Source organism: Aotus nancymaae, unplaced genomic scaffold (assembly GCF_030222135.1).
Source record: "Aotus nancymaae isolate 86718 unplaced genomic scaffold, 86718_ANA_hifiasm-v0.15.2.pri h1tg000009l, whole genome shotgun sequence".
Lineage (NCBI taxonomy): Eukaryota > Metazoa > Chordata > Mammalia > Primates > Aotidae > Aotus > Aotus nancymaae.
The window spans coordinates 12930241-12944229 of NW_026988420.1; the positions used below are offsets into that span (position 1 = coordinate 12930241).

The following is a 13989-nucleotide window of genomic DNA, read 5'->3' on the forward strand; positions in this document are numbered from 1 at the left end:
AGCTGAGATTGTGCCGCTGCACTCCAGCCTGGGCAAGAAGAGTGAAACTTGGTTTCTAAAAAAAAAAAAAAAAAAAGTTGTTGTGGAGAAGAATATGAGGTTGGTTTGTTTTGTTTTGTTTTGTTTTTAATATTTTGCATCTTCAGCCTTCTCAGTAAAATAGAAATCAAGACCCCTAGTTAAGAGGACAGAACTTAACTAGGGGTCTTTGATGGGGGCAGTGAGACTAAGGATTTCAATAGCGAAAATGTTAAGGACATCGATATAGAAATGTAATAAGGAAGAACCCTTTAATGGAAGATTACTAAATTAAGTGTTAGGAAATGTGGGTTTGGGGTCTGTGATAATTAACTGGTTGTGTTGAGCAAGTCTTAACTCTAGTCTTTAATTTTTAATCTGTACAATAAGAAGTGAATCCAATGACTTTTTTAGATTGAAAAATCTTGAATCAAATTCAACTAAAAATAAACAAAATATATGAAACTACAATAATGAAAACATTATGATATTCGTGAAAAAAGATGAGATCAGTGGAACAGAACAGATAATCCAGAAGTAGACCCACACACACATATATATAAAATATATTGTAAGTTCATTTTCTGCAGAAGTGCAAAGGTAATGGAGGAAGGATATTCTTCTCAACAAATAATGCTGGAGCAATTGAGTATCCATATACAGAAAATGAACTTCAATTTTTACCTCACACAATTTGTAAAAACTAACCAGAAATGAAGCATAGACCTAAACTTCTAGACGATGACAAAGGAGAAAATCTTAATGAGCTTGGGTTAGGCAGAGTTCATAGATACTACCACTGAAAGCATAACCCATAAAAGAAAAAAATAATAAATTGAGCTTAATCAAAATTAAAAACTTCTGTTCCTTGAAATATGCTTCTAAAGAAAGTAAAAAGACAAGCCACATCTGAAGTAAAGGTCACATTTTGCTTGTAGTTCTTCAGGGCCTTAAAAATCAGAACCTACTTGTAGAACATTTTGCTTAGGCCTTTTATTGTATCAGATGATCCTCTGTTTAATTGTTTTGGCTAATAACTGTCCTAATAAAATTCGCTGTTTTAAAAATTGGATAAACAACATACTAAATTTTAGCAACTTTCACTTCACTTTCTAATCTTTAAAAGAGAGAGAAAAAAAAGGCTGGAGTTGATGAAAGGATATATATTGTGAGCAGTTATGTTCAACAGTTACTAGCCTGAGCACGAAGAAACAAACCAAAATGATAAGAAGTAAGCATAAAAATTCAAAGACTATGGTAGTTGGGGTTATTTATTAAAGAGACACACAACCTTTGACATCTTATTAGTTCTCAAGAAATTGATCATATTAACATAAATGCAAATACAAAAGTTGTTTGTTCATTTTATTAAAATATATATATACTTAGTCATCACAACAATGAAGCAGTATAACTTTGTATTTCAGTTTCAGAAAGTATGTAATGTAGTTTCAAAATCAAACTTATTGAGGTATAATTTACATACACAAAATATGCCAATTTTAAGTGCACAGTTCAATACATTTTAACAGACATATTCACTTATGTAATCACCACAATTAAGATAGGGAACTTTTTGATGACTCCAGAAAGTTATTTCATTCCCCTTTGCAGTCATTTCCCAACACCTCCCCTCTGTTTTGCAGGCAACTACTGATCTACTTTTTGACTTTAAAGATTGTTTTTGCCTTTTCTAGAATTTCATAGGAAAGGAATCATGCAGTGCATCCTTTTGAGTCTGGCTTTTTCTCAGTGTAATAATTTTGAAATTTATCTATGTTGTTATATTTATTAGGACATTTCCTTTTTATTGTCAAATAATATTCCATTGTAGGGATATACCCCAATTTATCCATGAACTTTTTTTTTTATATATATATTGGGGTTGTTTGTAGTTTTTGGCTATTATGAGTGAAGCTGCTATGGACATTTACATATAATGTTTCCATTTCTCTTGGGTATGAATATCTGGGAATGGAATCGCTATGTGTTATGGAAAGTGCATATTTAATTTTATAAGAAATTGCCAAACTTGTTTTCCAAAATGATTGTGCCATTTTATATTTTCACCAGTGATGTTTAAGTGTTCCATTGCACTACATCCTCACCAGCCCTTGATGTTGTCAGTCTTTTACATTTTCACTGTTGTAGTTGGTATATAATTGTAATTTAAGTTTTAAAATATTTACATCCCAAGTAGCTAAAATTAAGAAAAAGTTTAGAGTTGGATGGTGATAAACATTTAATTACTTGTAAAATTTGATAATCCAGAGCAACTCACTTTTCAAAACAACATAAAATTGCATTATATGTTTTTTAGCTCTATTGTAATCTCCAGTTTAAATAAATAGGTCTAACTATTTAATGAACATTAATTTGACATTTCTCTTTTGTTTCCAACTTAATATAATCCAAATTTTACTTATAAAATTTAATATTTAGAGGTGGTATATATTGTGGGGAAAAACGTATTCTAAAGTTACTGAAAAAGTATTCTAGTGATAATGATAGCCATCACTCATTAAGAACTAACTATATGCTTTATGCTATGCCTAAGGCTTTATAAATATCATTTCATTTAATTCTTACAAAACGGGGTACGTATTATTTCTGTTTTACAAAGAAGGCAGTTAAGAAACAGAAACATGAAATACAAGGTTAAAAAATACTTGAATGAATAAATTGATAAAAGAAATGAATGAATTAGAGCAAGGAAAGAATAAGCAAATAAGAATGTGGGCTTGTTTTTTTCAAACAGTTATATGTTATGGACTCTAAATCTCTTAACTTGGCTTTGATGACATTGGGTTATTCAAAAATGAAACTATTATGAGGAATTGACTGATCCCTGAAGTTTCCACAGTAACTTATTTAATTATTTGATCTTTCTAGTACTTTTTTGCCTTACAATATAAAATTCAAATGTTTGTTATTAGTGTGAAGCGAAATGCTTTCAAATATTATATACCATCAGAAGGATGTGTTATGAATATTTAGTAAGTATTTTGAACATTTATTTTGCATGCTGAATAAGAAAAAATTAGTTATAATACAGTTTTAACACAGTTTCCAGTGTGTGAATTATTTAATGAAATATTTGATCTTTATTTTTTGTTCCCAGGGAGGTTATATTCAAAAGAAAAAGGAACTGTGGGGAATCTGTATCTTTATTGCAGCAGTTGACCTAGATGAGATGCCGTTCACTTTTACTGAACTACAGAAAAACATAGAAATCAGGTAAAGTTTCTTGTATAAGTATAAGCCTCTGCCATAAAAGGAAATGAATTCTGGCCTTTCCTCTTAATAGACCAGTGAATTAGTGAGAAATGCTAAAATTAAGTAAAACGTAAAGAACTTGGGTCAAATAGTGAACTGTCATTCTCTCATGGAGCCCTTATGAAAGTGTATTTATGCTGTATTTAAGATGTAGCAGTTTGTGTCCTGGAAAAAAATTTCATTGGGTCTCTCACTATTCATATGTAAGCTTTCTTAATTTTGGCTGTTAATAAAGTGAACAGAAAAGCAAGGATTTATAAAATAGGCATGTTTTATATGAAAACTCTTATATAAGTAGTTTGAGTTTATCTTAAAGGGATTTAGGTAAGATTTATTAAAGTTTAAGATTGTTTTAATATAGAGGATATTATAATTAAATATATTTTTTTCAGATTATATATTGATTTGAACATGCTCCAATACTTGAGCCAATAATTACTTAATAGGTGCTTGTTGTTGAGCTTATAAGCCTTATGAGAAGAGTTTATTAATTTGTTTTCAATAATGTATGAACTTCATCTTCAGAAAGCATCCAGGACTTTCAGTCGTTTTCTTTGCAACATATTTACAAAAATGCAACAGTATATATTTTTACCAAATAGGTAATTATTTATGTTTTTCCTTGAATAAAGACATCTAGAATTAAACATAATTGATGTTTTATTTAAATGAGGTTAAATTGTTGCATTTTTCTAATACTTTTTTTGCTACATCTAAAAATGTGGAAACAAAAGCCTTGTTATTCATAAATACACAAAATAATAGAAATAAATAGTTCATAGAGTCGATACCTGCAACACCACAAGTACTCACTGCTTCTCTTTTTTCCTTCTTTTCTTCCCTTAAGTTTCCCCTAGAATAAAGGCTTTGTTGGAACAGTTTACAGTTTTCATGGTAATCTAAGGACAGGTATTACCATATATGTCATAAAAACTGGAACTGAGAGTAGTTGTTTAATCAATGCTATTCTGAGGCTGATTTTTCTCTGGATATATCTGCACATTTGTTCCTTTCTTTTTTCTCTTCTAATCAACATGCTGATCTTCTATTCTTTGTCATTTCTACTCCTTCTTTATTTGCTTTTCCACATAGCTTGTCATAGCTCCCCTAATCCTTTAATAACCTTTTGGTTCCCCTGCTGATTAGCTGAAGCTTTTATTTTCTTAGTTCTTAAGATAAGTGTCTGATTGGTCCAGCCCATTTTTTGAGTGAGGGCTATAACTCATTGGTTGCTGGACAGTCTATGGATGGGTCAGGTGACTATCTTTTGGTTCAGTTAGCTGGTTTGGTATAATTCCTTATACAAACTTCATGATTAGAAATTAGCATGTGAGATGTAGTTGATGATGCTATCTTTAATGTCCTATTGGAAAATGTATGTTTTGATGTTTCAAATAGGTTAATTTTTATGGAAAATAGTAACAAAGAATGACTTAAAGTTATTATTTAAACTACTTAAAATTTTTAAATAAACTTTCCTTTTCCAAAATAATTCAATTCTAAAATCATTGGTGGGGCAAATAAAGTATGCATTTTGGTGTGCATCTCTGGCAGGAGGGTGCCGCAGGGCCCAGAGCAAGATGTTAGAGTCAAAGTAGACTAAGGAGGGCATCCTTTATATGGGGGCATCCTGATGTGGCTGCCTTGTGTGCAGTGTCAGAGACTAAGCAGGGTGTGCAGGCAGCTGGTGCAGGTAGTCAGAGCACAAGTGAGATGAGGAGGGCGATATGCTATGGGGAGTCAGAGCCCTACCATGTTGCAGAATGTATCTATGCTAAGGGGTGGGGTAAGTCCAGAATAGGGAGTCAGTTCTGAGCAGAACAGAAAAGTGCTCACATGGGGGAGGGGATGGCTTTGGAGATGAAAGATGGTTACTTACAGGGGGATTGTTTAAACGAGTAAGTAAACTAAACTAAAGATGAATAGGTTCCAGGTTTCCCACTGTCAAAGAAAAGTTATAAGAGAAACACTAAAATGAAGCATATAGTCTTATATTGGACTTGGATAAATGGATGTGAACTCATGTTTTTTTAAACATATAGACAGATATAGAATAAATATATGCATATCTCTTTGTGACCCTTCATTTTCTTGTATTCTCAATGATAAATAGATATAAGCATAGGTACATAGATAATAGATGTGTAAGTTGAAGACTAATTGTTTTTGCAAAAAGTAATTCCTTCCAAAGGATATAGTAGTGATTTGATGTAGAGATAATCTTTGAATTCAAATGTCTATGATTTGAAAATGAAATAACACAAAATTTTAAGGTTAGTGATTTACTTTTTTCTATTCTTTCCTTTATAGTGTCTTTAAATTCTTTGACTTACTAAAAGAAATTGATACCAGTACCAAAGTTGATAATGCTATGTCAAGACTGTTGAAGAAGTATAATGTATTGTTGGCACTCTTCAGCAAATTAGAAAGGTAAAGTAAACCTTTTATTAGGGTTACACTCTAATTTTTTATGTCATTGTTCATACTTATATTCTGGGAATTATTTAACCTGTTTAGTGAAGTTATTATTACTTCTTAGTTGTCCCTTTTAATGTTAGCCTATTAATTCTTAGCTTTCTTGTTTATCCAGTAATATGCATTCTGAATGCTTCCTGCAAAATTAACCATTTTACTATCCTTTCATGTCTTCCATTTGTTTTTAAAAAACTTTAAGCTTAGATCCCATTTTAGCCTTCTTTGCCAGAAAACTTCTGGTTCTGAATAGAATGGTGATGTAAATTTAGACTTCTTCCTAATAGTGTTATTTAGTTTGGAACGAGAAAACACTGGCAATGGAAGGTATATGCAACCTATACTATGAAGTAATGATTTATACTCCCAATGGTGGCTTAGAGGACCATTACGGTTCAAGTAGGAGTGTAATTAATATGCTTAGGTTAAGTTTTTTCTATACTTTTCATCGAAACTGTAGTCCCCTAACCCAAATGTTACAGCCCTTAAATTGGCATATATCTGTTATAATGTTTGTTTTGGGGCTCATTTCATTTGAGTTTAAGAGAACATGAAAGTTACTGTGTTAGCTAAATAAGCAATTGTGTAATAGCATGGTAAAGGGCGAAGGGAAAAAGAGGCATGTCCTTGGATACTCTGGAGAGCATGAGGATGGAGATAGAGGTGGAAAGAAGCATCTTCTTAGGAGGATGCCTCTTTTTTTCCCCCCTCCTTTCCTTTTTCTTTGTTTTGGTCACTAAAACTTCACAACTATGATGGAGGATGAGAAAATTAGAGAAAAAACTCAAAGGCGTAGGGTTTTTGAAGGAATGTCTTTTCTTGTTTCTGGTTTTAATTGTAATATGATAGCATTGGCCATTTATTTATTTATGAGACAGAGTCTTGCTCTGTTGCCCAGGCTGGAATGCAGTGGCACTATTTCAGCTCACTGCAACCTCACTGCTCTGGGTTCAAGCAATTATTCTGCCTCAGCCTCCTGAGTAGCTGGGACTACGGGCATGCACCACCATTCTTGGCTGATTTTTTGTATTTTTAGTAGAGATGGGGTTTCACCATGCTGGCCAGGCTAGTCTCTAACTCCTGATCTCCTGATCTGCCTGCCTCGGGCTCCCAAAGTGCTGGGATCACAGGTGTGAGCCACTGTGCCCAGTCCCCGGTCCTTTCTTGAAGAGAGTAGAAGCTTTTTGCACAGGAAAAAAGGGGAATTTTAAAAAATTATTAATGGAGATAAATTATCTAAATAATTTGCATAACAAAAATGAACTAATTATAGAATTCTTGGAAACCACAGAAAGGCATAAATAAAATATGAATTAACCAAATGTCAACACTGGAGATAATCACTTTTTATATTTTAGAATGTTTCTTTCCATTAGGTATTGTTTTACATTGAGTAGAATATTATACGTGTGTGTGTGTGTGTGTGTGTGTGTGTGTGTGTTTGGCTTTTAAAATTTACCTAATTGTGACTTTCTAAATTTTTTTCTATTTAAATTTGTTTACAATCTTTTAATTCATATTTGGGAGCTTATTTTAATATGGTCCTAAAAATAATGTAGCTTTAGATTTTTTTTGTCACAATATTACTTAGACCCCTGAAAAACTGGAAACAACTGTATATTCACAACTGAAGTTAGACAATAAATATTAAACATATCTAAACATAAAATATTATAAATATAAAATACAATTTGATAAAGAATAATGACAATATTGGAAGTTCTTCTAATGTTAAATAAATACAGCAGGGTATACTCTGATTATAACTGTGTGTAAGGAAGAAACCTAGACCACTAATGCGTAGAATGAAATGACTGCAGAGTTTACCAAAATGTCAACCTAAATTTTATATGAGTAACTTACATTTGTAAGGAGGACATATTACCTCTCTAATAAACAAAACAACCAAAAACTTCTTTCAGCCAATTTTAATGAGTATTCCATACATACTAGTACTTCAAAATCCATAATCATCAGTTTTTTTTTTCTAGATATAGAATTTTGGGACTAGATCGTAGGAGTGATTTGGGCTACAGTTCTGATTTTTTTTCCGGCTATAGTAATTTTCTCTGGATACTTCCAAGTTGTTTGCTCTGCTGTCTGAGATCAAGAATCTGCTTGGATATTTGTTTCTGTTGTAAGAAGCAGAAATTATATAGTGGACAAAGCATTACATTGTATATGTTTAAGGGTGAAGGGTAGCTATAGTGGTGATTTTGGTCAGAGAAAAAAAACTATAGGAGGCAATGTCTGATTAGGGTTTACAGGAAAAATAGGAATTCACCAAGCAAAATGAGTGGGAACTGGGAGCGAGCATCTTAGAGATTAGCATGTGTCCAAAGCCAAAGCAGTGATATCAGGATGTACTTTGATATTGCTAATGGCTGAAAGGTAGGAAGGGATCAGATTGATAGTAATCTTGGACTTTGCCCCTAGGGCAGTGGAAACGCCTTGAATGATTTTAAACTAGGGAGTAACAGTCTGATTTGGCCTCAAAAGGCCACTCAGGCCTTTGTAAAAGGGATTTAAAATTTTTATTGACTAGTCATATGAGATAATTTAGAGTAAACTTTACTAACCTCAGGTAGATCAGCAGGATTTTTTCTATCTTATTTATACCTTTTTTTTTCTGAAGAGTAATTGAGAGGATTAACTGTGATATCAACCTGTTTATTTTAGGGTAGACTATATGAATATATATGATTACCAGTTAAGTAGGTTTTTATGACCTGATCTAGGATTCCAACCAAATACAGTGTTACAAATGAGTATAGGGAATTCAGTTACTGTAATAGATATTACAGTGATGTGAAGTGTCATAAATTGGGAAAATCTACTTGAACTTTGTTTAGTAAAGCTGTACATTTTTTTGCTTATAAAATGCATACTTTTTTTTTTGAAGGAAAATTTGCATTGTTTTAATTATTTTTATTTACAGAAAACTCAGCAGTGTACATTTAACCCAGTTTTGTGGCAAGTTCTTTAGCCTTTGCCTTTTCGAGCTTGGCGATGTGAGCCACAGACTTGGGACCCAGGACATTGCCTCCCCAGTGACGGCGGATCTCATCATATCTGTCATTGTAATTGGTGCGGATAGCTTCCACTAGCTTAGCTAAAGCACCTTTGTCTTCCGAGTTAACATGTGTGAAGGCGACAGTGGTGCAGGTCTTCCTGTGGACTAGACGTCCAGTCTTGCCTTCCCCTTGATAATGCGGCGGATCTCATCATATCTGTCATTGTAATTGGTGCGGATAGCTTCCACTAGCTTAGCTAAAGCACCTTTGTCTTCCGAGTTAACATGTGTGAAGGCGACAGTGGTGCAGGTCTTCCTGTGGACTAGACGTCCAGTCTTGCCTTCCCCTTGATAATGCAGTAAGGGACTCCCATTTTGTGACACAGGGCAGGCAAGAAGACAACCAGCTCAATGGGATCCACGTTGTGTGCAATCACCACCAGCTGAGCTTTCTTGTTTTCTACCAAGGTGGTGATGGTGTTAACTCCTGCTCGAAGGACAGGTGGTCTCTTAGTGGGGACGTCCCCTTTGCCAGCCGCTTTCTTCTCGGCCCGGGCCAACAGCCTCTGCTTCTTCTCTTGTTTTGTCTCTGGCCTATACTTGTGGGCCAGCTTAAGCAGCTGAGTAGCTGTTTGGCGGTCCAGGGCCTGGGTGAACTGGTTAATTGCAGGGGGCACTTTCAGCCGCTTATAGAGGATGGCTCTCTGCCGCTGCAACCTGATATAGCAGGGCCATTTCACAAAGCGGGTGAGGTCTCTTTTGGGCTGGATGTCCTGTCCAATGCCAAAATTTTTAGGCCATTTCTCAAATAGTGGATTCACCACTTTCTTGGCCTCCTGCTTCTTCACGACAGCAGGGGCCGGAGCCACCTTCTTCCCCTTGGCCTTCTTTCCTTTCGGCATCTTGGGCGGCGGGAAGCTAAAATGCATACTTCTTAAAGGAAGATGAATAAAGCATGAGAAAATTACTATGACTTCTAAATTATGAAAAAAATGTTAAAAGTTAACATTTTAAAAAGTCATAATGTTTTTCTTTTCAGGACGTGTGAACTTATATATTTGACACAACCCAGCAGTTCGTAAGTAGTTCAGAGAATTTTTCACTTTAAAAAAAAAAAAAGACTTTTCTGGAATAATCTCAAACATCTTGATAGTTAGGGTTAGTATGATTGATTATAGCAGGCCACTTCATAAATTAAGCCCATAGATTTAAGTGCTGTGTAGATTATTTATCTTCTCACAAAGAACATAGTATAAAATACATGCCTTATACAATACGGAAGAACTAATAAGGTGGAAATTGATTCAGGGCAACATATCACCAACTCTGGGAAAAATGCAAATTCATTGATGAAATCTTTATTGAGGGTCTGTTACAGGCACTTTATTAACCAAGAATCAGCATAATTTGTGTGTGAGAATAAATGTAAAAATCTGTCTTAAAATTTCCAAATGATTATTTTAAATGTATAATGCATGCTTTAACAGTGTGCCCATGTAGAGCTCCAGAGATTTTTCTTGGAAACGGAATGAGTAGTACATGAGATTTTTCAGTCCCATTGGAGTGGTATTGAAGATGATTAATATAAAGGGAAATTGAATATTTACTGATTAATTGATATCAATCTATTAATTCCAAAAAGTGAATGTCTATGGGAAGATTATCAAGGCAAAGTGTTAAATTGGCAAACTAAAGTCATCCAAATCTTTATTTTTCTGTTCATAGTGTTGATAATTAATCAGAAAAAAAGCAAAAAATATTACGGTAATGTGAAACAAAGTATATTATAGCATACTATGTCTTTTATACATTTTTATTAGAATTGAGATATTCAGTATTTTACAAAATTTTCATCTCAACATGTGTACTATTCTTTTTTTTCTTAATTTTTTTTTTTTTTTTTTTTTTTTGTAGCTTCTCATGGTCAAGAATGTATACCATTCTGTGGGCTAAATATCATATCTTAGAATTTTAAGATATAGAAACATTAAATGAATAGAGATAAATTCAGGTGTAAATTATTCATTTAAAATGAACTGCATTCTATTATGCATTTAACTAGTCAGTTTTTTTTTTTTTGGCACAACAAAAAACACTCAAAAGATATATTTTGAAAACTTTCTTTCAGTGATATGTTTCTCCTGATTTTTTTTTTTCTGATTTTTATTTGTTTAATAGGATATCTACTGAAATAAATTCTGCATTCGTGCTAAAAGTTTCTTGGATCACATTTTTATTAGCTAAAGGTCAGTTCATTATATTTATTACATGCTAATATTTCAAATGTAATACTTAAATTGGCATTCCTTTGAACTAAATTCACCAATTTTTATTCAGTAATGTACTCCTTCCCCCATTCTCTGCATGACTTATTAACTGTTAGCAAGTTCTTATAATTCTGGTACTAGAAACAACCTTTGAAATATTTTATTTCATTAGTGTTTCTAATATTCCATCTTTCCTTCCTTTCTTTTTTTGAAGAATAATGATGTTGCTGTTTTCATAAAAATGATATTTGCTTATGATAAATAATTCCAATAAAATAATTTTGATCAGGAAAGCACAAAGAATGAACTTTAAAACAGAACACTTCTAGTGGCAGTTTTATCTTTTTTCTATAGCAGGATTGTTTTGGGATTCAAATTGTTCCCAATTCAACAGTGTGCTGGAGTCTATGTTATCAAAAAATAATCTATAGTTGTTTATGTCCTCCATTTTACCCTTCTGTCATTAGCCGTGTCTCCCTCCAAGTTAGAGAGGCAGAAGATGAGGATGCCCTTTGAGTTAGTCAGTCTCAGTCTCCCGTTTGGTATTGGTGGTACCAGCATTTCAATACCTAATAAATTGAAAGCAAAAGAATGTACTTGAGAGAGATTCTTTCATTTGACTTCGCTCTACGGTTTTTACCTAAAATCCTTGATATTTTTCTTTACCACTATGGTATTTTAAAATACCATACTCACTTATTTGTGAGTATATTGCAAACATATTTTTTGCACCATAACATTGTATCTAGAAAACCTATAAAGATGCAGGGTTATCTGTTTTCTCACAAAGTTTCTGCACTTTCAATGTTTGTTGAGATTATTACTGGTTTAGTAGTCAGGTACTCAGAAGATAGAAAGTGAATCAAATTGAAGTTCCTTTTAAAAATAATGTATAACATGGAGCCATAAGCAAATATGTAATAGCTGTGTTTTTATCATGATTTGTATGTTTTATGTAGCTACACTATTTGTTTTCTCAGGTATCGGTTATATGGATTTATTTTCTCATAGCCATCTAGTTGTGTATATATTCTATTAACTTTAAAGATTTTATTCTGAATAATTATTTTATAGATTACTTTAAATTTATATATTTTGTTATTTCTTAATGGTTTTGGTTATTGTGATATATTAGAGGGGTTGAAATTAAAAATATATAAGTTTCAGATATAATTAGAATAAAATCATAATTTTATAAATAATTAAAAATTTTAAGAGTGAGAATAAATGGAATAATTAGAATAAATTCTAATAAACTTAGTAATTTTATATAATAAATACAATACTTATTTATAAAATTGTAAAGATCTTAATTCTAATTATATTATAAATAAAATATTTATTATACAACTATATTATATATTAAAAAATTATAAAATTAGAATTAAAGATTAGCATTTGTTATAATTTAGCCTTTTTCTCTGGAGTAATACATTCTATAACTCTTAAAATTAGAAATAAATTTTAAAAAGCAAAATTTATAATAATTTTAGACATAAAAATTATTATTATTACTATTATTTTGGCTACCTTAAGAGAGTCATAGTTAAAAGAATTATTTAAAAAAAATTGACCCGTTTTAGCCAGGCGCGGTGGCTCAAGCCTGTAATCCCAGCACTTTGGGAGGCCGAGGTGGGTGGATCATGAGGTCAAGAGATCGAGACCATCCTGGACAACATGGTGAAACCCCATCTCTACTAAAAATACAAAAAATTAGCTGGGCATGGTGGCACGTGCCTGTAATCCCAGCTACTCAGGAGGCTGAGGCAGGAGAATTGCCTGAACCCAGGAGGCGGAGGTTGCGGTGAGCCGAGATCATGCCATTGCACTCCAGCCTGGGTAACAAGAGCGAAACTCCATCTCAAAAAAAAAAAAAAAAAATTGACCCGTTTTAATTATTTAAAAACAAAAAACACATCAAATTTCCTTTACCATCTACAATTCAGTTATATCCAAACAGTCTAAGACTTAAAGAATTATTATAGAAATACTTAAATGTAAAATTCTCAGAGTAGACTTAACACTTGATTTATAATTTCGTAGCTTTATATATTTCTATTTTATATATTTTATACCTTTTAAAACAGATTTTTTTTTTAACAAAAAATGAAAATCTTTACCATGCTGATAGTGATTATTGAATGAATTTATGGATATACTCTACAATTTTCTCTGATACAAAGATCTGAATCTCTAACTTTCTTTAAAAATGTAATTTTTTTTTTTTATTTTCAGGAGAAGTATTACAAATGGAAGATGATCTGGTGATTTCATTTCAGTTAATGCTATGTGTCCTTGACTATTTTATTAAACTCTCACCTCCTGTGTTGCTCAAAGAACCATATAGTAAGTATTTAATTTATTCCCCTTTTACTTTCTCATTCAGCAGTTGCTTATTGAATATCTAGAGGGTACCAAACATGGTTCTAATGCTGAGAGACTGATAAAAAAGTAAATCAGACATGGACTTTGCCCATAAGTAGTGTAAGTTACGGAAGGAAAGATAAGACATGTAAACAGATGATTAGAGTATATGATAGAAAGTGGTCTGGGTCTGGGTCAAAATACAACAAATGCTGTGGAGGTTCAGGAGACAAGAAAGTTTTTCAGCTGTGGAAGACCAAAGAATACCATATAAAAGAAGTGGTATTTGAAATCAGCCTGGAAGAGTGGTTAGGATTCGGGAAGGGCATTCTCAGTAAAGATGTTGGGGGAGGGCATTTCCAGTAAAGAAAAGCAAGAGACAAGAAAAAGATATGAATGAAATTGCATGGGAAAGAGTGGCCTACTTTATAGGAACAGCTTAATTAAGTTTTTATTACTATTGGATATTGTAATAACTATGCTTTTTTTATATAAACTGTAACACATACTATTTCAGTGGATGATGAGATGGGAAGTATATTTAAATAAAAATAACTTGCTAATAAGATAGCATTAGGC

General features: G+C 32.6%; 2 protein-coding genes across 3 annotated transcripts in view; one reads left to right on the top strand and one right to left on the bottom strand.

The window, feature by feature from the left end:
• RB1 (RB transcriptional corepressor 1) overlaps positions 1 to 13989 on the top strand; it is a 160941-nt gene that overhangs the window by 37532 nt on the left and 109420 nt on the right. For both annotated transcript variants that reach the window (XM_064373559.1, XM_012465151.2), the window contains exons 3-7: positions 3140 to 3255; positions 5605 to 5724; positions 9819 to 9857; positions 10958 to 11025; positions 13282 to 13392. In XM_064373559.1, the coding sequence (XP_064229629.1) occupies positions 3140 to 3255; positions 5605 to 5724; positions 9819 to 9857; positions 10958 to 11025; positions 13282 to 13392 (454 nt within the window). The remainder of the gene's footprint in view (positions 1 to 3139; positions 3256 to 5604; positions 5725 to 9818; positions 9858 to 10957; positions 11026 to 13281; positions 13393 to 13989) is intronic.
• LOC105725923 (large ribosomal subunit protein eL8-like) overlaps positions 1270 to 13989 on the bottom strand; it is a 68202-nt gene continuing 55482 nt past the window's right edge. Inside the window, exons 3-5 of the mRNA XM_064373560.1 lie at positions 11500 to 11615; positions 9109 to 9712; positions 1270 to 8957 (exon numbers count right to left, since the gene is read on the bottom strand). Of these exons, the coding sequence (XP_064229630.1) occupies positions 8724 to 8957; positions 9109 to 9712; positions 11500 to 11510 (849 nt within the window). The 5' untranslated portion in view covers positions 11511 to 11615 and the 3' untranslated portion in view covers positions 1270 to 8723. The remainder of the gene's footprint in view (positions 8958 to 9108; positions 9713 to 11499; positions 11616 to 13989) is intronic.